The sequence below is a fragment of the Ochotona curzoniae genome, unplaced genomic scaffold (genome assembly GCF_017591425.1).
Source record: "Ochotona curzoniae isolate NIBS_2020 unplaced genomic scaffold, NIBS_Ocur_1.0 contig_4502, whole genome shotgun sequence".
In the NCBI taxonomy this organism is placed as follows: Eukaryota; Metazoa; Chordata; class Mammalia; order Lagomorpha; family Ochotonidae; genus Ochotona; species Ochotona curzoniae.
The window spans coordinates 404904-425826 of record NW_024466308.1 but is presented as its reverse complement, the minus strand read 5'-3'; the positions used below and the strand labels follow the sequence as shown (position 1 = coordinate 425826).

At 63.0% G+C, this 20923-nt stretch overlaps 2 protein-coding genes across 4 annotated transcripts; both read right to left on the bottom strand.

The window, feature by feature from the left end:
* Positions 1–17: 17 nt before the first annotated feature.
* ICAM1 (intercellular adhesion molecule 1) lies at positions 18–8589 on the bottom strand. Of its 2 annotated transcripts, none has more exons than XM_040986268.1 (7): positions 8497–8589; positions 6613–6876; positions 2827–3135; positions 2320–2610; positions 1840–2094; positions 1500–1751; positions 18–1154 (listed from the first exon to the last, which is right to left on the bottom strand). In XM_040986268.1, the coding sequence occupies exons 1-7, from the start codon at positions 8564–8566 to the stop codon at positions 979–981; spliced, it is 1617 nt and encodes a 538-aa protein (XP_040842202.1). In that variant the 5' UTR covers positions 8567–8589; the 3' UTR covers positions 18–978. The 2 variants fall into 2 exon arrangements, with proteins under 2 accessions (XP_040842202.1, XP_040842203.1); XM_040986269.1 differs by having other exon boundaries at positions 18–1152; positions 1510–1751.
* Positions 8590–12883: 4294 nt separating this feature from the next.
* On the bottom strand, positions 12884–17255 carry MRPL4 (mitochondrial ribosomal protein L4). Of its 2 annotated transcripts, none has more exons than XM_040986271.1 (9): positions 17006–17255; positions 16828–16908; positions 16426–16565; positions 15347–15398; positions 14766–14883; positions 13682–13788; positions 13466–13575; positions 13293–13369; positions 12884–13119 (listed from the first exon to the last, which is right to left on the bottom strand). In XM_040986271.1, the coding sequence occupies exons 1-9, from the start codon at positions 17066–17068 to the stop codon at positions 12917–12919; spliced, it is 951 nt and encodes a 316-aa protein (XP_040842205.1). In that variant the 5' UTR covers positions 17069–17255; the 3' UTR covers positions 12884–12916. The 2 variants fall into 2 exon arrangements, with proteins under 2 accessions (XP_040842205.1, XP_040842204.1); XM_040986270.1 differs by having other exon boundaries at positions 16426–16576; positions 16857–16908; positions 17006–17253.
* Between the last annotated feature and the right edge of the window lie 3668 nt (positions 17256–20923).

Sequence of the window (20923 nt, the reverse complement as noted above, 5' to 3'; positions counted from 1 at the left end):
CAGCTGGACTTCACACAGCAGGCAGAGAAAAGCCTTTATTGGAACAGTGGGAGAGGGGGTGTCCAGAGATAGCTCCCTCCCACAAATCATGAATTAGGTACCCCCCTGCCTAGTCCCATGGCCCCGAGACACAGGAAACACGGGCAGGCGAGACAGGTGGGTGTAGGTCCTTAGGACGCCGTGGCCAAGCCGTGGGTGCTCGCATCTGGCCAGGGCATAGCTCCACTGGCACACGGTGGTGGATGTGGGTGCAAAGCGGGTAAGGAGGGGCTGGCAACAGAGCTGGGGGCCACAGGCTGGCACCCACTGCCACATCCATCCAGTGCGTTCGTAGCAGAACGCCCCTCGTGCGGCACAGGGGGAAGCAGCTCGGCTCACCGTACGGAAGCCCCCAGGCACACTTGGGTGGTTTTTCTGGCCAGGCATGTTAACAGCCACTACAGCTGGACCTGGACCTGGCCACCCTGAGTGTGAGCCCACAAAGAGCGCCTGGGCAGCTCTGGTCACAGTTGCCTGGTCCACCCTGCTAGTCCGTCACAGGCACTGAATAAATAGTTGGCATAACCATGGACGTGAATAAATAAAGTCATCAAGGGTTGAGGACAGGGGTGTGTTTCAGTGTCCACGCGTGTCCAGACGGCCTGGGGGCAAGCATCTTCCGCTGCATGTCCGGGATGGCCGTGCCCTCCTCCGGCTGAGCCAGGCCCTGCCCTCTGCCAGGCCCCCATCTTCTCCCTCCTGCTTGGTCTGCACCTGGTCAGGTATAAAGCTTGAGGCAGTCCCAGGTACACAGGTAACCATGACCTTGACCTGGGAGGCCACTGTCCTGCCCTCCACCACTTGGTGTCTGGAGGAACTGGCTTGTAGCTTAGTGGCCTATGTCCACCACTGCGGGTGGACGGCTGCCCCATCCGTGTTGGGGTGGGGAGGACGTCCCCGCGCTGCCGGAGCCCCTGATCCGGAACAGAGGGTCTGGGCTCAGGATGGCGAGGGCTGGGCGGCAGTTAGCTTCATGGCGGCCGCCTCCTGGGCCTGCTGTAGCTTATACTTCTTAATCTTCCTCTGGCGGTTGTAGACGTAGCCAGCGGTGCCCACGATGCCCAGCAGGGCGAGGACTGCCACCAGGATGACGAGCAGAGGTGGCAGCAGAGGCTCTGTAGGGGAGGTGGCAATTGTGTAAGATTATTCGTTTGAAGAGCACAATGAGAGAAAGATTTTCCATGCCTTGGTTCACTTCCCCCAAACATGTGCCAGCAGCCCTGGCCGGGTCAGGCTGAAGCCGGAGCTAGGGGCTCAGTCTGGGTCTCCTAGGTGGGGCGCAGGGGCCCAAGGACTTTGGCCCTCCTCTGCCGCCTGCCAGCGTGTGCATGAGCAGGCGGCTGGGGACCACACCCTCCATCACGGAGTGCCCAAGGTGTCCCGAGCCATGCCTCCCCCTCTAGACCCCGGCACCCCCAGGCTTGCTCCCTGTCTCTGCCCACCCAGGGGGGCATACTCACTGGGAACCACATGGATGATGATAATCTGGGTGACCTCCCCGCGAGGGCTCACAGCCCGGCAGCAGTAGGTGCCAGCCAGCTGCAGGTTGACAGGCTGCGGTATGCCAATTGGCAGGCGACTTCCGGTGCTCTCATGTTGGCAGGAGACGTTTGGGGCCGGGTTCCCCCGGGCCTGACATGTGAGGGTCTGCCAGGAGTCTTCTGGCCACGTCAAGTTCTCCGGGCAGTCCCTCTGGTCCAGTCTGGGGCCGTCTGCATGGACACAGCAAGGTGAGCCCGTGGGGCCCCGGCTGTGGCACTGGGGGGAGGGCGTCAGGGGAGCTCAGGGGGCGGGACTCACACAGCACCCGCAGCTCCTGGGTCTGGTTCTTGCGGAACACCTGCCCGTCCACTTCCAAGGCCACGGAACACAGGAAGCGGCGCCCGTGGTCGTCGGCACTGGCGTTGAGCTGCAGCTGGACCCGCGGGGAGGGTGGCTGGGCCGGGATACCGTCCAGGGTCACCGTGCTCCCGTGGTGGCCCTCGCACTGCACAGTCACCTCTGTCCCTTCAGAGACTTCTGGCTGACTCAGTGTCAGGTTAGGAGCCGGGAAATCTGGGGGAAGGGCATGTGATGAACCAGGCGGGGCCCGGAGCTTCCTGTGGGTCTCACAAGGGTCCCAGGGGCCCAAGCCCTTAGGCCACCAGAGCAGGGAGCTGCTGGATGGGAAGTGGAGCAGCCAGGACTCAAACTGGCGCCCCCATGGGATGCAGGTGCTGCCGGTGACCACAGCACTGGCTCCTCGGCAAAAGCCCCACCCCCCGCCTTGCCCTTTCTTACTGAAGACGGTCAGGGTGGTCCTGGCCTCCTGTTGCCTGGTGCCCAGCAGGACCGTGCACACGAGTGGCTGGGGGCCTTCCTCCTCCGCCGTCACCTCCACCGAGGCTGTGGCCCTGACCGAGTCCTCGACGTGCGTGACCGTAGTGTCCAGCTCCCGGCCACCCAGCTGCAGCCGGACTTGTGCTTCCGGGGCGGGGAAGAGCCCAGCCAGGGAGCAGTGTACGTGGCCCTGTAAGCCCACCTCCAGGTTGTGGGTGCTGACGGTCAGGTGCGGAGGCCTCTGGGGCAGGGCTGATGAGGACGAGGGAGGAGAGGATGGGGTTGAGCAAAAACAGATGGGCACGCAGTGCTTCCAGGGGAATGTCCCTCCTCCATGTACCCCCTTGAGTTCAGAGGCTCTGGGCATGCTCCCCCATGTCTCAAAGACCCCCAGGAACCCCACGCCTCACACGGGAAGGCAGCTTCCGCCAACCCTTCATCCCACCATCCCTCCCACTCCCAGCTCACCGAAAGTTCGCAGCTGCCTGGGCTCCGAGGCGTTCCTGAACATCCCCACGCCCTGCGGCTGCAGGTCCAGCTCTGTGACGCACGTGAAGTTGGCACCGTGGTCCTCTCTGCCCGCCTGCACGGTGGCCATGACCTCCGCGGGCTCCCCCAGGGGCGCTGGCTGCCGCCTCAGCTCCTCCTGCCCGCGCAGCAGCACCACCGAGAGCCGCGCCCGGGGCTCCCCACCCTGCACCCGGCAGCTCAGAGTGAAGTCCTCTCCCACGGGCTGCCAGGCGGGCAGCGGTGCCAGCTCCACGTGCTGTGGGAACTCTGCAGGTGACATACAGGAAAGTCCCCTGAGCTCCCCGCTGGCCGGCCACCCCGCCCTCGGTGCCTCACTGCCCAGTGGCCCCACGTGTCTGCCACCTAAGCAGACAGGAATGCCAGGAGCTTGGGTGAGGCCACAAGGGCTTTGGCAAACCACCACATTCTACAGTCACCAGCTCAGGGTGGGAGAAACCTGGTCGGTGTGCAGCTAAGGTGCCTGGTCCAGCCAATGTTCAGATGCTACTTACAGAGGTGACAAAAACAAAAACAAAAACAAAAACAAAAAAAAAAGGAGGGTCCTGGAAAGCATTTCAGTGCAATTTTTTTCTTTTAGATTTAATTTTTTATTAAAAAATCAGATAGGGCCCGGCACAATAGCCTAGTGGCTAAGGTCCACACGCCAGGATCCCATATGGGCGCAGGGTCTAATCCTGGCAGCCCCGCTTCCCACCCAGCTCCCTGTCTGTGGCCTGGGAAAGCAGCGGAGGATGGCCCACAGCCTTGGGACCCTGCGCCCGCGTGGGAGACCCGGAAGAGGCTCCTGGCTCCTGGCTGCAGATGGGCCCAGTCCAACTCACTGAGGACTTCTGGGAAGTGAAGCAGCAAATGGAAGATGTTTTTATTTCTTCTCTCTGTAAATATGATTTTTCCTGTAGAAATAAAGCTTTAACCCCCCTCCCCAGCTTCCCCTGACGGGTCCTAATGTTTCCCGTTGCCCTGGCCCCTTCTCAGAGGCCCAGGCAGGTTAGGGGCACGGGTGGTGAAGTCTCGGGGGGCCTTGCTGCCACTTTGCTTTCAGTCTTGGGGGACTTTGCCTGTCAGCCTCCACTTGCCGAGCTGTGCAATGGGGCCGTGAGTCAGCTTTCTGAGGGCAAGGGACATGGTGTAAAATTCGTTTGCGGTGCTGGCTATCCAAGGCTACGAATATACTCTGAGATGCCCTGACACACACACCGATTGGGTGCTATGTAAATTCTATCTCAAAAAAGCTTTCAAAAAATTTTTCTTTAAAAAAAGTTCAAGAGGAACCTCAAGGTCAGCTCTTACCTCCAACCACTTCCTGGAACCGACCAACCCCCCCAAGTCTCAGCCTTGCTTCTGCCTTCCTCCCACCCCGCTGGAGCTTCAGCCCCCGCAGGGACCCAGCAGCCGCCGCTGGCCGCCACTCTCCCTCCGCCAAGAGCAGCTCCCCACCCCGACCGTGACTGCCGGGAGCCGAGGGAAGTGGGCCCTGCCCTTCCTTCTCCTTGGCCTCTGAGCTGAACTGCAGTGCCTCTCCACATCCTGGCGGCTCCATTCTTCACATGCTTGTCCGGCCCCTCCCTTGGTGGGCACCGCCAGGGCCCAACACTTGGGACGGCTGCACACACCGCCCACCACGTGTTCCTCTCGGCTCCCCTGGCACTCAGCTGCCCGCCCTGGCATGGAAAAGTGCCACCCAGGGCGTCTCCATCCAGACTCCCCTACCAGCCCGCAGCTTCTCCTGCCTTCCCCCACCTTAAGTCCAGACTTTTGTTTTAAACAAACTCTTACACATCCTTCGAAACTCATCCTGTAGCACTGACCTGTCCCACCTTGGCAGAGGAGGTTCTTGTCACCCAGCGACGTCACCTTGACACCGAGCCTGAGTCTCCCTCCCCTTGGACCCCAGTGCTGGTGGGCCTTCAGGCCGGGGACAGGTACCCAAATTTCCCGGGGAACAGAGTCAGACCTCAAGCCCAGAGTCCTGGGTTTTTAGCTGTCAGGCAGCGGAGAGCCACGGGGCGCTCCGAGAGGTTTCCTGGGGGTTTACAGAGCCTCCTGGGGATGCCTGGGGCTTTCCCTGCCTCCCCCAGGATGGGAGACCAGGCAGAGGCATAGCATGTGCTTAGTCAGCCCCCACTGGGGGTGGGGGGGCTTCCAGCGGATGAAAAAAACCCTAAAAACCCCGAGGTCACTCGGCTAGTAAGGCCACGGTCAGGTCAGGGCTGGGACCCATGTCTAACCAACTCGAAGGTGGCGCAGTGGGTCAGGCCACAGCCTGGAGTGCCAGCAGCACCTGTAAGCACTGGTTCAAATCCTGGCTGCTTCATTTAGCCAGCTCCCTGCTAATGTGTCTGTTATTGTTTTTGAACTTGGACCTGCTCTGGCGACCCCTTTTCAGCCCCAAAGTTGAAGGACACGTGGAGAGGCGATTCCCTCCCAACCGACAGTCGCTTCAAGGCCAGTGCCAGTCCTGGCAGGTGCGTGGTGCTCCCTGCCTCGGTGGGCCCTGCCAACCTGACAGGGCACTCCCTGCCTCGCGTTCCCTCCCCCTTCAGGCTGGCCGCCTGTGCCAGCAGGTTTCTGCCCATCAATTACTGCCTTCATCCCTCCCCACCCCCCCGGGCTGGTTCCTAGGACCCAGGCACCTGTTCCCTGAGCTCCGACACCCTGCCCCATTCCCCAGATATTATTTTTCAAACTTTAAGATGTATTTAGAGGGCCTGGTGTGGTAGACTAGTAGCTAAGGTCCTTGCTTTGCATACACCGGGATCCCATATTGGCACCGGTTCTAATCCCGGCAGTCTCGCTTCCCATCCAGCTCCCTGCCTGTGGCCTGGGAAAGCAGTCGAGGACGGCCCACAGCCTTGGGACCCTGCATCTACGTGGGAGACCCAGAAGAGGCTCTGGGTTGCTGGCTTCGGATCAGTGCAGCTCTGGCCATTGCAGCCACTTGGGGACTGAATCATTAGACAGAAGATCTTCCTGTCTGTATACCTGACTTTCCAATACAAATAAAATACATCTTTAAAAAATTGTATTTGGAGATGCAGAGAGACAGGGAATTTTCTATTGGCTGGTTCACTCCGAAATGTCTCCAAGAGCCCGGGCTGGGCTTACTGGAAACCTGGAACGTTCTTGCAGGTGAGTGGGGAGAAGCCACGGCCTTGAGCCAGCACCCGCTGCCTCTCAGAGTCCGCGTCAACAGGGAGCCGGACGTGGAAGTGGCGTGGGACTAAACCCAGGCATGCCTGGCCACTCTGCAAAGCCCTGACCCCTGACCTTGGTCTTCTAAGACTACTGGTGTGAAAGGCAGAGAGAGAGCTTCTGTCCGCTGGCTCACTTCCCCAGATGCCCACAGCAGCCAGAGCCGGGCCAGGCTGAAGCCAGGAGCGCCATGTGGGTCTCCCTTGAGAGTGGCAGGGATCCAAGCACTTGGGCCTCCATGTGCTGCCTTCGCAGGGCACCCTGGCTGGCAGCAGGCCTGTGGCACAGGACGTGGGTGCCCCATACCACCCTCCCCTTTGCAGGTTCCCCCCACCCCCACTCTCCATCCCCCACCCAAGCCTTTGATTCAGGGCCTTGACCTGTTATAAGGAACAAAGCCCAGTCAGCCGACATTCTCGAATGTTCTCAATTGTTCCCTCCCAAAAAACAGACACCTTCGCCAAGGGCCTCTCAGATGACCGTGGGACTTCCCAGGGCTGTCCCCGTGTGGTCCCCAGGCCTGGTACTCACCATACACGGTGAGGGAGGCGATAGCAGACGTCTGCTCCTGCCCCGGGCAGTTGGAGAAACACAGCGGACTGTTGTCACTGTCAACATTTTTCAGCTTGAACAGCTTCCAGGTGTCGCCCTCGGACACCAGCTCCTTGTCCACCGGTGTTTCCAGCCCCAGCTTCAAGGGCTGGGGGCAGGCCGTGCTGCAGTTCAGGTACACGGAGCCTCCTCGGGGCAGGGTGGCTTCTTGCGGGAGCACCCATGTCTGGGCACGTCCAGGTCCTGGGATGGGGCGAAGGAGAAGGATCGGGAATCGGTCACGTGACCATGACCGTAACCATGACTGCAACCGTGAGCTCCGCCAAAAACTGCATGAGCCAGCAGAGATAATTAGGAAAGGATGTGAGGGCTTTGACCACAGAGGGCAGAGAAAGAAAACTGGGGGACAGATGAGAGAAGGGAAGGGAACCCCAAGTGTCCTGGAGGAGGGTGGACCGCAGGGTCAGGAAGGCCCCCGTCCCCACCCTGACCAGGCAGCGGCTACTTGAAGACACGGGCCTCGCTCCAGGGTCGAGGCAGTGACGGCTGGATGCAAGCAGTGAGGCCCAATCTGGCTTTTGTTTTTGATTTGTTTAAGGTTTACTTATTTTTATTGGAAAGGCACAATTGCAGAGAGGAAGGGAGAGACAAAGGTCTTCCAACTGCTGGTTCACCCCCAGATGGATTCAACAGCCGCCAGAGCTGAGCCCGTCTGAAGCCAGGAGCCAGGAGCTTCACCTGGGCCTCCCACACTGGTGCAGGAGCCTAAGCACTTGCTTTCCTAGGCAGCGGGATCAGAACTGGAGCAGCTGGGATCTGAACCACCGTCCCTATGGGACGCCAGTGCCATGGGCAGAGCTTAACCTAGGCCACAGTGCCAGTACCTTCAGCACGGGGCGGGTACCAAGCACTCGCCGTGCTGGGACATGCGGGGAGGAAGCAGGTCTGTTTCGTTCCCTTGCAATTCCTCAAACTCTCCAAATTAGGAGAAAAAAAAAAAAAACCCTCCCGAAGGCCGCCCCTCCCACCTGCCGGGGCCCCAAGATTCCGGTTCTCAGATCCGTTTTATCTGGATCCGGGTGGGGTGGGGGAAGGGTGGGAAGCGTGGGAGAAAGTCAGCTGTGGAAAATAGCCCATTGCTAGGAGGGAAATGGCGAGGCCCCGGGGCGCGCGGAGCAGACCGAGCTATACAAGGGGACAGGAGGCTGGAGTGCATGGGTCGCCTGGCCCCGTGTGCGCATCCAGCGGGGCTCAGCCCTCCTGCTCTGCACCCTGGTCACCGCCGCCCACCGCCACCCTCGGGAAGGTGGGGTGACGGAGAGGCTGGAGTTTCCGCGGGAGGAATGCGCACGGGGCGTCCCATTTCTCCGCTTTCAGCCCCAGATCAAGCCAGCGCTGGAATTCCCCCCAAGCTGCTGTAACCTTGGACTTCCCCCGTCCCCGGGGTGCGCCAGAGGAGGAACCCGGCGTTCTTGGGGAAAGAGTCGGGGGTGGAGGCCGGGGTCCCCAAGATGAACGAGGTTGCGTGGGGCCAACTCCCAGCGAGGCAGGTGTCCAGCGATCACCACCACCAGCACCCTCACACACCCCCTGCCCCTACCCTCACACACCCCCTGCGTCATTCCGCAGCCGAGAACTCCGGCTTGGGGCGGCCGAATCTGCAGTTCCACGCCACCCGGCCGTGGGGGCATGGGGAGCATGCAGAGCTGGGGCTCGAACCCGCCGGGCCGCTCGCTGTCTTGGCAATCGGCGGCTCCCAAGGGCCTCTTTGTGGCCTGGGGGAGGCGCACACGGTCTCCGTGGATCACCCCCGCCACACCTGCGCCCAGGGCGCGCAGCCCGCCCACCCCGTGGGCGCCTCACCTGGGAGCAGCAGCGCGGCGAGCAGGGCCAGGAGCGCGGGCAGCGCGGGCAGGGCACCGTCGGGAGCCATAGCGGACGCACCGAGGTCAGCAAGCGGCTTGGGGAGGTGTGGAGCGCGCGCCCTCCCCGCCTCTTATAGCCGCGGGTCGCAGGGGGCCGGGGAAGGGGGGCGGCGCTTCTTTCCCGGAAACCTCGTGGCCTGCCCCTCCGGAACGAGGACTCCGGCATTTCCGGCCCCGAGAGGGTGCCTTGCCCCGAGAGGGGTGGTCCTGGCGCGCTGACCGCTGCAGCGGCGGAATTTCCAAGCAAAAGTAAGGAGGGCGCGGCGGGGGGCCGGGCGACGGCGAGGCTGCCCGGGCGCACGCACTCCCAGCCCCAAGCCCGGCAGGGCTGGTCTCCAGGCACAAGTTAGCTCTGCATGCAATCAGAGCTGGGATCTGGGCTTGGTTTTGTTTTTCAAAGATTTATTTATTGAAAAGGCAGTGAGACATCTTCCATCTGCTTGGTCTTATCCCAAATGGCCGCAACGGCCGGGACTGGGCTGGTCTGAAGTCAGGAGCCAGAAGCTCCTTCCAGGTCTCCCACGGGGGCGTGTGCAAGCACTCAAGCACTTGAACCATCCTCCGCTGCTTTCCCAGGCTCGTCAGCAGGGACCTGGATGGGAAACGGAGCATGCCCCAGGTGACGCGCCGGTCGGCTCAGCCTTTCACTGAATCCTGTCCCGCTTTCCTGGAGAGCTGGAGCCCCGGCTGCGCCCATCTCACCCGTGGCTAAACAGGCTGCACCCGGAAAGTGTGTGTGTGAGGGGCAAGGGTTGGAAAACAGCCCTGGCTTCCCAGCACCTGCCAAGCCCTCTTTAACCAAACAGCCCATTGCTAGAGTGGGGCTGGGGGAGGATTTTCAGGATTCTCGCTGGGGCGCCCTGCATGCAGAATGCCCCACCCCTGAGGGACACGTCCTCAGCAGCGACTTCCCCAGAAATGGCCCGAACAGCCCCAGGCCCTGCGTCATTCCCCTACTGCCCCCACTCTGCTTCCCCTTTTTCTCTTGGCCTGCGTTGCTGGGGCGTCTTTGCTGGGTCCTCGGAACAAGGAAGGAAGCCGCGTGGTCCTGACCTCGACAGAGGAGGGGCGCTCGGGTTGGGATTGGAGGGTGTGTGTGGCTGGGGGGGTGCTGCTGCGGCCTTGCGCCCGACGTGGGCGCGCGCAGGCTGGGTGCTGCGCTTGCAGCCTCCAACCCCGGGCACGTGCACTGGCTAGAGTGGCGCGTGTGACCCCAGATGCCCAGCGCTGGACACCCCTGTTCCCAGGGCACCGGGCCGCGCCGCCTGAGGCTTCCTGTTGTGGACGCGCCGGCGTCGGCATGGAGACCTGCGCGGAGCCTGGGAGGTCGCCCGGCAGAAGGGGAAGGGAGGGGTCTCGTGCGCTGGCTGTTCCCAAGGAATTTCCACGGGGATCTTTGTGTTGGGCCGCGGGGCGGGGAGGACGGGGCCCCCGAACGGCCCGGGCCAAGTCCCGAGAGTGGGACCGGCGGCCTTCCGGTGGCTTTAGTCCGGGAAAATCCTACGCCGCAGCTTCTTTGAGTTTGGGTTTTTCTCGGGAGCTTTCGGGGGGCCTCCCACCCAGCAGGTGCGCGGGGGGCGAGCGCCCCCTGGCGCCGCCAGTGTCTGAGCTTTCATTTAAAAGGGTGTTTTTTTTTTTTTAATTAAAATATTTATTTTTATTGAGAAAGGCAGATATACAGAGAGAAGGCAGGAGACAGAAAGATCTCCCATCCTCTGGGTCACTCCCCAAATGGCTACAACGGCTAAAGCTGAGCTGACCTGAAGCCAGGAACCAGGAGCCTCTTCCAGGTCTCCCACGCAGGTGCAGGGTCCCAAGGCTTTGGGCCGTCCTCACTGCTTTCCCAGGCCGCAGGCAGGGAGCTGGAACCAGTGCCTGTATGGGAATCTGGCGTTGCATGCGGAGACTGTGAGCCCTGGAGAAGTTGCCATTTGTACGGAGACCAGGAAGATGTAAGGAAGGGATTCCCCGTGTCCCTCAAGAGCAGTGGGGCGTACAGAGGGTCTGAGGTGGGAGTGGCTTGTGGGACAGAACAACCCCGACAGCCGTGAGGGTGAGGGGGTGGACAGTGCCGGTCGCCTGGGAGGACTTTGTGCTTTGAGTGAAGTGGGAGCAGGGCTAGGCTGGGTGGCCAAGGGTGCGGCCTAGGAGAGCCACAGGGCGGGAGGGGGCAGGCTGGGCATGGCGCTGGAAATGTAGATGGTCCCTGCCCTGAGGTGAGCACCTGAGCCCCGGGAGAGCAGGGGGGTTCCCGGTCAAGGCTCCCGGTGGGCTCCTGGTCGAGGTCCTGGGAGGGGCAGGTGGGCTCCTGGCCGAGGTCCTGGGAGGGGCAGGTGGGCTCCTGGTGGAGGTCCTGGGAGGGGGCAGGGCAGGTGGGCTCCTGGTGGAGGTCCTGGGAGGGGGCAGGGCAGGTGGGCTCCTGGTGGAGGTCCTGGGAGGGGGCAGGGCAGGTGGGCTCCTGGTCGAGGTCCTGGGAGGGGCAGGTGGGCTCCTGGTGGAGGTCCTGGGAGGGGGCAGGGCAGGTGGGCTCCTGGTGGAGGTCCTGGGAGGGGCAGGTGGGCTCCTGGTCGAGGTCCCCTGGGCATTTCCTGCAGTAAAAGGAGGCCACTGCTGCCCGGGTCCTAGCTGCTGCTTGCAGGAAGGGCACGGCTTCCTGCCCATTGCCAGGCCTGCCGCGGGTCTTGCGCCCACAGCGGGAGCAGCCAGGGCCCTTGCCCCTCGCACTCAGTGGCTGCGTGATCACCCTGCCGTTCCCTCCATCTCCATCCTCATTGTCACAGCCGATGCCTTCCTTCTGTGGCCACGGCTTCCGCCTACAGCCTCCCCAAGACCCCACCCCGTCCCGGGCCGCACCCTCTTCCTTGCTCTAATAGTCTTACAAATATTTATTGGAAAGGCAAAGTTGTGGAGAGAAAAAGAGCATCTGCTGGTTCACTTCCTGAATGCCCACAGCGGCCAGAGCGTCTGAAGCCAGGAGCTTTCTCTGGTCTCCCGTGTGGGTGTGAGCTCCCCAGACGGGGCCGTCCTCCGGTGCTGTCCCACACCGTCAGCAGCGGAGCCGGTGCAGGAATTATAAGCCCCGTCAACTTCCGGGTCGACACCTGCACTATGGCCGACCCTCCGCGCTGCCCAGAGGCTGAGAGGGCAGGCAGGACGGTGGGCACGGTGGGCTGGTGTCTGTCACTGCTAGGACCTTGTGCAAGCCACTCCCCCGGCTTGCCCTTCAGTGGGCACAGCTGTAAAGGATCCGAGGATACATGCAACTCCCAGTCATTGTTTCAGCCCTAGGCCCCCACTAATGGCCCAGACCGGACAGCAAGCCAGGGCATCGTGGGAGGGGGTCTGGGGACGTTTTGGCCCCGGGCAGCAGGCGGCTGGGGCTCTGTGCCCAGGCTGTCCACCCACGCACACAGGGGGCGGTTCTGGCAGACTTTGAGTAAACCGCCCCGTGCTGTTGTATAATCTGTCTTGGGTTCAGTGAGATCAGTCTGAGTAAACGCCTCCTGACTCCACGCTGGCTTGGGGTGTGTGTGTGTGCACATTCTTGGCAAGGCATCTGCTTTTGAAACACACTGCTTCTCTCTCAGGTTGTTTACTGAGAGCTAGACAGAAGAGCGTCACCCCAGCCCAGCAGCTGGGGACTGGGGCCGTGTCCGCGCGGGGAACTGGCGCCACTGTCGGGGGTCTCCAGTGTGGGCAGCAGGGTCTCGGCCACTCGAGCCTTCGCCTGCTGCAGAGTCGGGATTGGAAATGGAGGGGTGGGGTGCCAGCACATGCACCCCAAAAGGGGGTCTCTAAGAGAGCTGGACCAGGCAGAATTCAGAAAGCCCGGAGCTGCAGGTTGAAGTGGAAGAGCTGGGACTTGAACCAGTGTTTGTGTGGGATGTTCCACTGCAGGCGGACGCTCAGCCCGTGACACCACCTACAACAGCCCACCCCGGCAGGCGTCTGCGTAGTTAGCAGGGACTGTGCTGGGATCTTAGGGCTGCCAGGACACCTGCTTGTGCGAGGCAGGCTCCCCCGCCTTGCAATGAGATAACGGTGCCTGGGAGGGGCAGTGCCGTGTCGGGGACGGGGCCACCCTGGCAGGGGCCGTGCTGTGTCGGGGACGGGGCCACCCTGGCAGGGGCTGTGTCGGGGATGGGGCCACCCTGGCAGGGGCCGTGCTGTGTCGGGGACGGGGCCACCCTGGCAGTCTCCATGGGCAGCCCTGTGGCTGCCTTCCTACCACCCCATCCGTCAGCCCCAGTGCCCAGGCATGAGCCGCCCTGCACACCAACCAGGCCAAACTTGGCACCTGATGAGCTGCTGCGTTTGCTGTTGGATTATAAAATAAACTTTATTTCTGTAGAAAGCAGTCAGGGCGAGCCGGGGCTCACGTGGGCGGGGCCAGCCTGCGCGGCCTGCCGGGAGGGCCCCGGGAAGTCGCTGTAGGGCAGGCGGAAGGGATGGAGAGGTGTGAAGCGCGACTCTTGCCACAGCAGCTTGTCCTCCAGGAAGGCCACGGCGGGCAGCGTGAGCACCAGGCTCTGATGTTTCAGCATGCTGTACACGTTGAGGCCTGCGGGACAGGGCTGCGGTCAGCAGTCAGTGCGGGGACACCCGGGCTCCCACTGCCCGCTCCACGCGCCCTCTGCTGGCCGTGGCCGGAGAGTGGCCGCTGGGGCAAGGCTGCAGGTGCAGGGCAGCGCGCCGCCCTGGGGGCCTGGGGCAGTGGTCAGGACACGGGCTCACCCACAGCTGGGACCAGGCTGAAGGTCTTGAGAGCCGCCGTGGCCTCCACTATGCTCTGGGGCATGCCTTCGTGAGTCCTGCAACACGGGGTCCTGTGCTGAGCTGGGCAAGGCTGCCGAGGCCAGCATCTGTGCCAGCCCCTGCCACCACGCCCACACGTGCCCGGCCCTCACAGGTCCACGAGCAGCACCGAGGAGCCCCAGCGGCGGTAGTGGGCCAGCTCGGTGAGGTACTGCGGGTCGGCGGTGGGCAGCTCCAGGGAGTCCACAATGTGCAGGTCATCCTGGTGGAGACACAGGTCCAGCTGGGGCTCCCCAACTCCCACCCCCGGCGCCCAGAGGCTCCCCACCCTCCAGGGTGTGCCCTGTGTGGGTGGGCCAGCTGTGTACCTGCGCCAACTTCACACTCAGGGCCACCCGCAGGCCCAGCGCCCGCAGCTTCATAGGCAGCATGTAATAGTAGCTCGTGGGGCCCCGTGGGCCGTGGGCAATGCCCCCTGCGGGGACACGGCTCCTGTGAGGGGCCCCATGCCGTGGGCAATGCCCCCTGCGGGGACACGGCTCCCGTGAGGGGCCCCATGCCGTGGGCAATGCCCCCTGCGGGGACACGGCTCCCGTGAGGGGCCCCATGCCGTGGGCAATGCCCCCTGCGGGGACACGGCTCCCGTGAGGGGCCCCATGCCGTGGGCAATGCCCCCTGCGGGGACACGGCTCCCGTGAGGGGCCCCATGCTGTGGGCAATGCCCCCTGTGAGGGGCCCCATGCTGTGGGCAATGCCCCCTGCGGGGACACGGCTCCTGTGAGGGGCCCCATGCTGTGGGCAATGCCCCCTGCGGGGACACGGCTCCTGTGAGGGGCCCCATGCTGTGGGCAATGCCCCCTGCGGGGACACGGCTCCTGTGAGGGGCCCCATGCTGTGGGCAATGCCCCCTGTGGGCACATGGCTGGGGCCCTGTGGGCCGTGCAGGCTCTTGCCCTGCCCCGGCGTTGGTTTCTATCGGTTTTATTCACTTATTTGCATGGCAGAATAGCAGCGTGGGACAGGGGTCTAGCCACCCACTGGCCCACAACCTGAGGCCTACAAGAGCCGGCCCTGGGGAGCCGTGATCACTGTGGAGAGCCGCGGGTTCCTGACCCACTGCACTGACAGAAACCCTAAGCAAGCTGGGGGAGGGTGCGGGTGGTCAGTGAGGTGGCTGCCACTGTAAAGTGACAGGTGCAGGCAGGGAGAGCTGGGCCCAGGTCAGAGCCCGAGGGGGTGCAGTGTGGAAACCCTGCTGGGCACAGGAGCTGTGGTGCCTGGGACAGGCCCTGCCTCTGCTCTTACCGCTGTACCTGGGGGATGGGTGGGGGTGAAGGGCTGAAGTCGGGGTGCTAGGCACCAGCTCGGCCCAGTACCAGCTGCTGCAGGAATCTGTCTAGGCCATTCAGATATGCAGGGAAGGTGGGTGCTGGGTAGCCCACCCACACTCACCGCCTCTCCAGATGGGGGAGCGAATGCTGCCGTGCCGGGCCCGCCCGCTGCCCTTCTGCGCCCAGGGCTTCCGGCCGCCGCCTCGCACCTCGGCCCTAGTCTTGGTCTTGGCATAGCTCTGTGGGCACGGGGAGCAGGTGCTGGGGGTCAGGCTCCCCCACCCTGCGAGGTCCCTGGGGGTGAGGAGGACCGGGAGTTGGGGCAGGAGCCGGCTCGTGGCGGAGGGGGGCTGGCACGGGGGGAGCGCTGAGCACTGTGGGGAGGGACTGGGCTGTCACACAGGCGGGGCTCAGTGAGACAGGGTTGGTGTGGGGAAAGCGTGCGGGGTGGGGGAGTGGCTGCCCGCCCCCTCCATCTGGTGAGCCCCTTTCCTTGGGACAACCCTGCCCAGGATCACAAAATAAGGGGTGTGCAAGCTGCTGGCTCACTCCCCGGCCCCACACGGTGTGCTCTGTGGAAGTAGGTGCCTGCCTTCCCAGCTGGCACGATGGCCACAAGCATGGAGGGAACGAGGCCTGGGCAGGGATGTGACCGGCCCTGCTGGCTCGCCTTCCCTGCCCGCCTGTCAAGGAGTCACTCACGATTCTTTTGAAGTTCCTCTGCCAGATGGCCACCTGGTGTAGGATGTCCAGCCTGGGGGCGGGGACAGAGACCTGAGGCCCCATGCCCCACCAGCCCGCCTCCACCAGGTGCAGGCCAGCCCCAGGCACCTGCACCTGCCCTTCCCCCAGCTGTGGCTGGCGGGAGCTGGCCTCCCTCCTGCTCCCAGTGCTGCCCCTCAGGGAGGCCACGCCATGGCCTGCCCCACGGCCTTGGGGCACAGCCGCGCGGGGTGAGGTGGCTTGGTCAGGGCATGGACGCCACACAGGGACGCCCCATGCCATCAGCTCCAGGCTGGTGACCGGGCACACCAAGCCTGTCGTCTCCATGTGTGTTTTTGTTGTTGTTTTAAAGGATTTATTTTATTTTACTTGGAAGAATGCTAGTTCACGCTCCTAGTGGCCACAATGGCCGGAGCCGAGCTGATCCGCTGAGCTGATCCGCAGCCAGGAGCCAGGAGCTTTATCAAGTCTCCCACGCGGGTGCAGGGTCCCAAGGCTTTGGGCTGTCCTCCACTGCTTTCCCAGGCCACAGGCAGGAAGCTGGGTGGGAAGCAGGAACAGGCACCCACGTGGGATGCCGGCACTGCAGGCGGTGGATTAGCCTGTGGCATCTGCTTTAATGTGGCTACCAAGCAGTTAAGATCCTGCTGCTTGGGGGAGTGTGCCCCACATTCGAGGGTGTGGCTTTCAGCTCCCAGTCCCAGCATCCTGTTTCCCACAGCCTGGCAGGCAGCAGGTGACGGCTCAAGCGCCGGGGGGGCCCCTGCTGCCTCCTGAGACCCAGAAGCTCCTGGCTGTGGATCGGCTCAGCCCCGGCAGTGGCAGCCACCTGGGGAGTAACCAGCGGATGGAAGTTCTGTCTCTCCTCTCTGCAAATCTGCCTTCCAACTCAAGATAAATCTGGAAAAGGAATGGTAAGCCAGCATTCCGTGCATCTTAGGATGCAACAGAATTAAGTCGTTACTCAGCGGTTGCAGCGAGCCTGGGCCAGACAGGTTAACAGCCACAACGCGGCGACGTGTCCCAGCCGCGCAGCACGCACCCTGCCACCCGCTCACCTGGGTGCCAGTGCGAACACGTCGGGGTGCAGGTCGGCCAGCCCCACGCGCTCCTGCTCGTAGCCCCGCAGGGACTCCACCCAGGCCTGCACCGGCCGCCGGTGCGCGGGGACTGGCAGCTCGCATGTCCGTAGCACGGGCTGCAGCGAACCTGGACCCAGCAAGGGAGGTAGGGTCAGGTCAGCCCGGCGGGTCAGGGCCCCCACCCCGTCACCGCCCCCAGCGACCCCTGACCCCCAGGGATGACGGCCTGCAGCTCCTGACCCCTGACCCCCAGGGATGACGGCCTGCAGCTCCTGACCCCTGACCCCCAGGGATGACGGCCTGCAGCTCCTGACCCCTGACCCCCAGGGATGACGGCCTCCAGCCCCCGACCCCGGGGGTCACCGCCCCCAGCCGAGCCCCCGGGACCCCCGGGGCTGCTCGCTCACGTGTGCTCGTCCCCGACGCCAGCTGCTCCGCTCCGGCCAGCGAGGTCAGGCCCTGCACGAAGCGGGGGGCGACAGTGAGGCACGCGGGGTCCCCCCAGGGCCTCCCCGCCCGGGGCCCCTCTGCTCAGCCGGTCCCCGCTGGGTCTCACCCGGACGCCGGGCGTGCGTCGCAGCCAGGCCCGGGCTCCGGCCAGCATCGCGGACAGCGCCATCGCCGCGCCAGGCCAGCACCGACCTCGGGGCGGGCGCGGCGCCGGTGACGTCACATGCGCGCGCCGCCCGGAAGGCGGGCGGGAGCTCCCCCGCGGCGCGGACCGCCGGCAGATCCCGGCGGATCCCGGCGGATCCCGGTGGATCCTAGCGATCCCCACCGCCACTTCCAGGTGCTCATCTCCATGTGGGGAGCAACGGGTGGGAACACGACCCCTCAGCAAGAGGCCTCGCCCTCCATAGGCCTTGATTTAGGAGTCCAGCCAATGAGACCTGCCCTTCTCCAAGGGCCTGTGGGCTCAGCCAATGAGCATGGGCCGGGGGCGGTTCTAAGGCGGGCCCTGAAGGGTTCACAGCCAATCACGGGTCGTTGTGGTCCCCGCCCCCAGGTGAGGCGGCCATGGCTGTGGAGGCGCGGAGGGCCGCTCTGCCTTTCCGGTCCCTCGCGTGGAAGCGTCAAACGTGGATCAGGAGAGAGTCAGGTGCTGACGAGGGCTTCGCTCTTAGGGGTTGCCTAGCTGTTCCCACCTCACCGCGGCGTCGCCCCCCTGGGGACCAAGTGTCGCTGGAGGGGAGAGCCAAGGGGCGAGTTCTAGAACGCTCGGTTTTAGGATATTTTGTTTCTACCCAGTGTCCCCGCTGGGCCGCCAGGGGGCGCCACGAACCCTCAGCTGGCCTCTGCCGTCCAGGGGTCCACCTGGTGGACAGCACCGAGGGCCAGCCAGCTGCAGTCCCTCCCGCTGTAATAAAAATAAATAAGCCTTTAAAAAATAAATTAAAAATGAAGATTTACTTATTTATATTGGAAAGTCAGATATGTAGGGAGGAGGACAAAGAGGAAGATTCTTTCGTCCGATGAGTCACTCCCCAAGTGACCGCAACAGCTGGTGCTGAGCCGATCAGGAGCCAGGAGCTTCTTCCGGGTCTCCCACGTGGGTGCAGGGTCCCAAGGCTGTGGGCCGTCCTCCACTGCTTTCCCAGGCCACAGGCAGGGAGCTGGGTGGGAAGTGGGGCAGCTGGGACACGAACTGGTACCCCTATAGGATGCTGGAACCGAGGGGTACGTAATTAGCCTTTTGAGCCACTATGCTGGCCCCCATTTTTCTTTTTTCCCTAACTTACTTGTGGGACAGGGAGAGAGCTTCCATGTGCTGGGTCACTCCCAAGTACCTGCGGTGGCCAAGGGGACAGCCAGCAGCTCCATCTGGTCTCCCAAAGACTTGAGCTGTCCCCTGCTGCCTCCTGGGGCGTGCATGTGAGTGGGGACGCGCGCCTTAACCCAGACTCTCCCGTGTGAGGCAGGTGTCCCAACGGCACGGCCACGTGCTTGCCCCCTGCTTTTAATATCCTGGCAGGTGTGGGGGGGGGACTTTCATTCTGATGTCATCATGTCGGCTTGATTTGCATGCTTCCCTGACCCCGCTGTGCGTGTCCCCCCAGTTCCTCTTTCCCCTCAGCAGGACTGGAGTGAGGAGCCCCACCTGCCGTCACTGTGGGCCTGCATTTGCATTTCTCTCACGGTGAGTGACGCTGGCACGATTTCCTTTGTTCCAGCATGTATTCCTGGGCCAATCTCTTTGCAATTTTAGAACATATTAATCTTTGCTTTTTTCTCCCCCTACCCATTTCCTGGGTCTCGCCCACCTCCAGGCAAACTACAGACAAGTGCGTGTCTTCCCACGCCTGTCCCCACTGCCCCCCCCTCCAGGCTCCCTTCTAGAAGCATCCAGCATCTGTGGTTGGACAGGCAGGTTTGCACTTTGATGAGCGGAGAGGGGAGAGTTTACACAGCAAATGATGCAACAGCGCCTGCTGCACCCCATCGGGCTGTGGACACCCTTCAGGTGGGGGCCCCGGGCCGGCAGTGTGCAACGGTGAGACCCTGGCAGAATCGCATATGGGAGCGGTTTGAGTCCTGGCTGCTCCACTTCCCATCCAGCTCCCTGCTAACGGCCTGGGAAGACAGCAGGCCATGGCCCCGTTATCAGGGTCCCTGACAGCCACAGGGGAGACCCAGACGGACACTTCCTAGCTCCTGCCTTCAGGTTGAAGTGGCCCTGGCTGTAGTAGCCATTTGGGGCATAAATTTTGTCCTTCTGTCTTTTAAATAAAATGGGGGCCCAGGGTGGTGGCTGTATGGACCGGGTCTGTGGGAACCCTCCACTCAGAGGGGGCTTCTCAGGGCCGGCAGGCACGACTGAGGCCTGGGGGTCTCCTGGGGGCTTTGCCAGAGGAAAACGTGCCTCTGTTTTGGGCGGAAGGGGCTTTGCAGCCCCAGGAGAAGGCTGACCCTATCTCTGTGCTGTTGTTGCAAATGCCCCCCCCACACACACACTCTCTGTCCCCCCCTTTTCTTCCAACACTGAGTCCCTGGAGGAGGAGCCTGTCCCCACCGGGCCCAACACACTGCAACACGGCAATAGCAACGCAGCTGGTGAAACCGCCGCCGACGGTGGCACACATCGCTTACAGAGCGAGCTAGCCCCAATTCTACAGCCAGACACAGAGCGAGTGGGAGTAAATCGGGGGTGCAGGGGCTCGCCCGTGCTCCTCCCTCATTCAAGCAAATACGTGGGTGCAGAGGCCCAAGGCCTTGGGTCTGCTGCCTTCCCAGGTGCACGCACAGGGAGCGGCACCAGGATGCAGGGCCCTGAGAAACCAGCGCGGCCAGCAGCGGCCTAACCTGCCCTGCCCCAGCAGCGGCCCCGCCCCGTCCCGCCCCCGAGCTGTGGGGGCAAATCTGCTTCTCCTTCCTCCTGCCCTGCCCTCTGTCCCCTCAGGCTCCTGGACCCCCAGGGAGCGCTGCTGGAGCCACTGGTCAGATGACTTCCTCCTTGTCACAGCCCGCCAGGGGCCGGAGCCCTAGCTGCCCTCTCGCCCACCTCCCCTGCTGGGCAGGCTGGGAGGTCGGCCTCCGCCAGAACCTGGCATCACCTCGGGGCTTTTGCACCACTCCTTCCTTCCGCTTCTTGCAGGACCGGCCCCCTCACCTTCCCCGGCTCTGTCCTGCTTCCAGGGGTCCAACATCTTCCCACCCCCCTGTCTTCTTTAATTTTTCCAAACTTCTTTTCTTTTTGTTTGCATAGTTGAGGAGGGTGCCTCTGATTAGGGTGGAGAGGGGGCAGAGGCGGAGGGAGGTGGGTGGGACACATGTTTCAGGGTTTTTTTTTCTCCTGTGTCCACAGGGGAGCGAGAGGGCCACTCCTTGCTGTTAAACTACAGCAGCACCCGGGGGTGGGGGACGGCCATTTGGTGACACCTTAGGGTCCATGGTACCTCCTGGCAGGCACAGACCTGGGGCTGGACGTGAGCACCAGCGTCTGACGGTGCTCCCTGAGTGGTTTTGATATTTCCCAGAAGTTGTCGGTTTTGTTGCTGCAGGGGTAGGGAGAAATCTTTCCAAGATCTACTGGTTGACAAAATGCATCCACAGGCCAGGAAACGTGTTGCAAAGCTTGGCCAGTAGAGTGGTCCAACCTGTTCTGCTGTCCACGCTCTGATGAGGCAGTCGGCATCCCCTGCTGGCCTCGATGAGCTGGCCACCGTGCCCCCGCCACGTGCAGCTGGGCATGCTGTCCACTGCACGGGCATCGGCAACCGAGGAGGCCCAGTGCCCAGGCTCCTGTGGCCAGAACGTGAGTCCAGCAGCCTAGCAGGGAGTCCCAAAGAAACCTCACTGGGGTGGCCGCAGTCCTGTCTGCACCAGCCAGAGCAGGGTCCCTCTCCTTCTGTCACCTGCACCAGCTGACACTATCAGTGAATGCAAGCTGCATGGGCAGTTCTACTCCAACCCCATCTCATGCGAAACAGCTGCCACAGCCTGACCCAGTCAGCTCGTCACAGGCCTGGTTCTCGCA

What these genes read in the sequence shown, in the direction of transcription:
- MRPL4 (XM_040986271.1), bottom strand. Translation starts at nt 17,068, where the DNA reads ATGGCGCTGTCCGCGATGCTGGCCGGAGCCCGGGCCTGGCTGCGACGC. An exon ending in TCGGTGCTGCTCGTGGACCT is followed by an intron (nt 13,370 to 13,465) that starts GTGAGGGCCGGG and finishes CCCGTGTTGCAG; the next exon opens with GACTCACGAAGGCATGCCCC. An exon ending in CAGCCTGGTCCCAGCTGTGG is followed by an intron (nt 13,120 to 13,292) that starts GTGAGCCCGTGT and finishes CCTGTCCCGCAG; the next exon opens with GCCTCAACGTGTACAGCATG.
- ICAM1 (XM_040986268.1), bottom strand. Translation starts at nt 8,566, where the DNA reads ATGGCTCCCGACGGTGCCCTGCCCGCGCTGCCCGCGCTCCTGGCCCTG. An exon ending in CGCCGCGCTGCTGCTCCCAG is followed by an intron (nt 6,877 to 8,496) that starts GTGAGGCGCCCA and finishes GCCCCATCCCAG; the next exon opens with GACCTGGACGTGCCCAGACA. An exon ending in GACCACCCTGACCGTCTTCA is followed by an intron (nt 2,095 to 2,319) that starts GTAAGAAAGGGC and finishes CCCTTCCCCCAG; the next exon opens with ATTTCCCGGCTCCTAACCTG.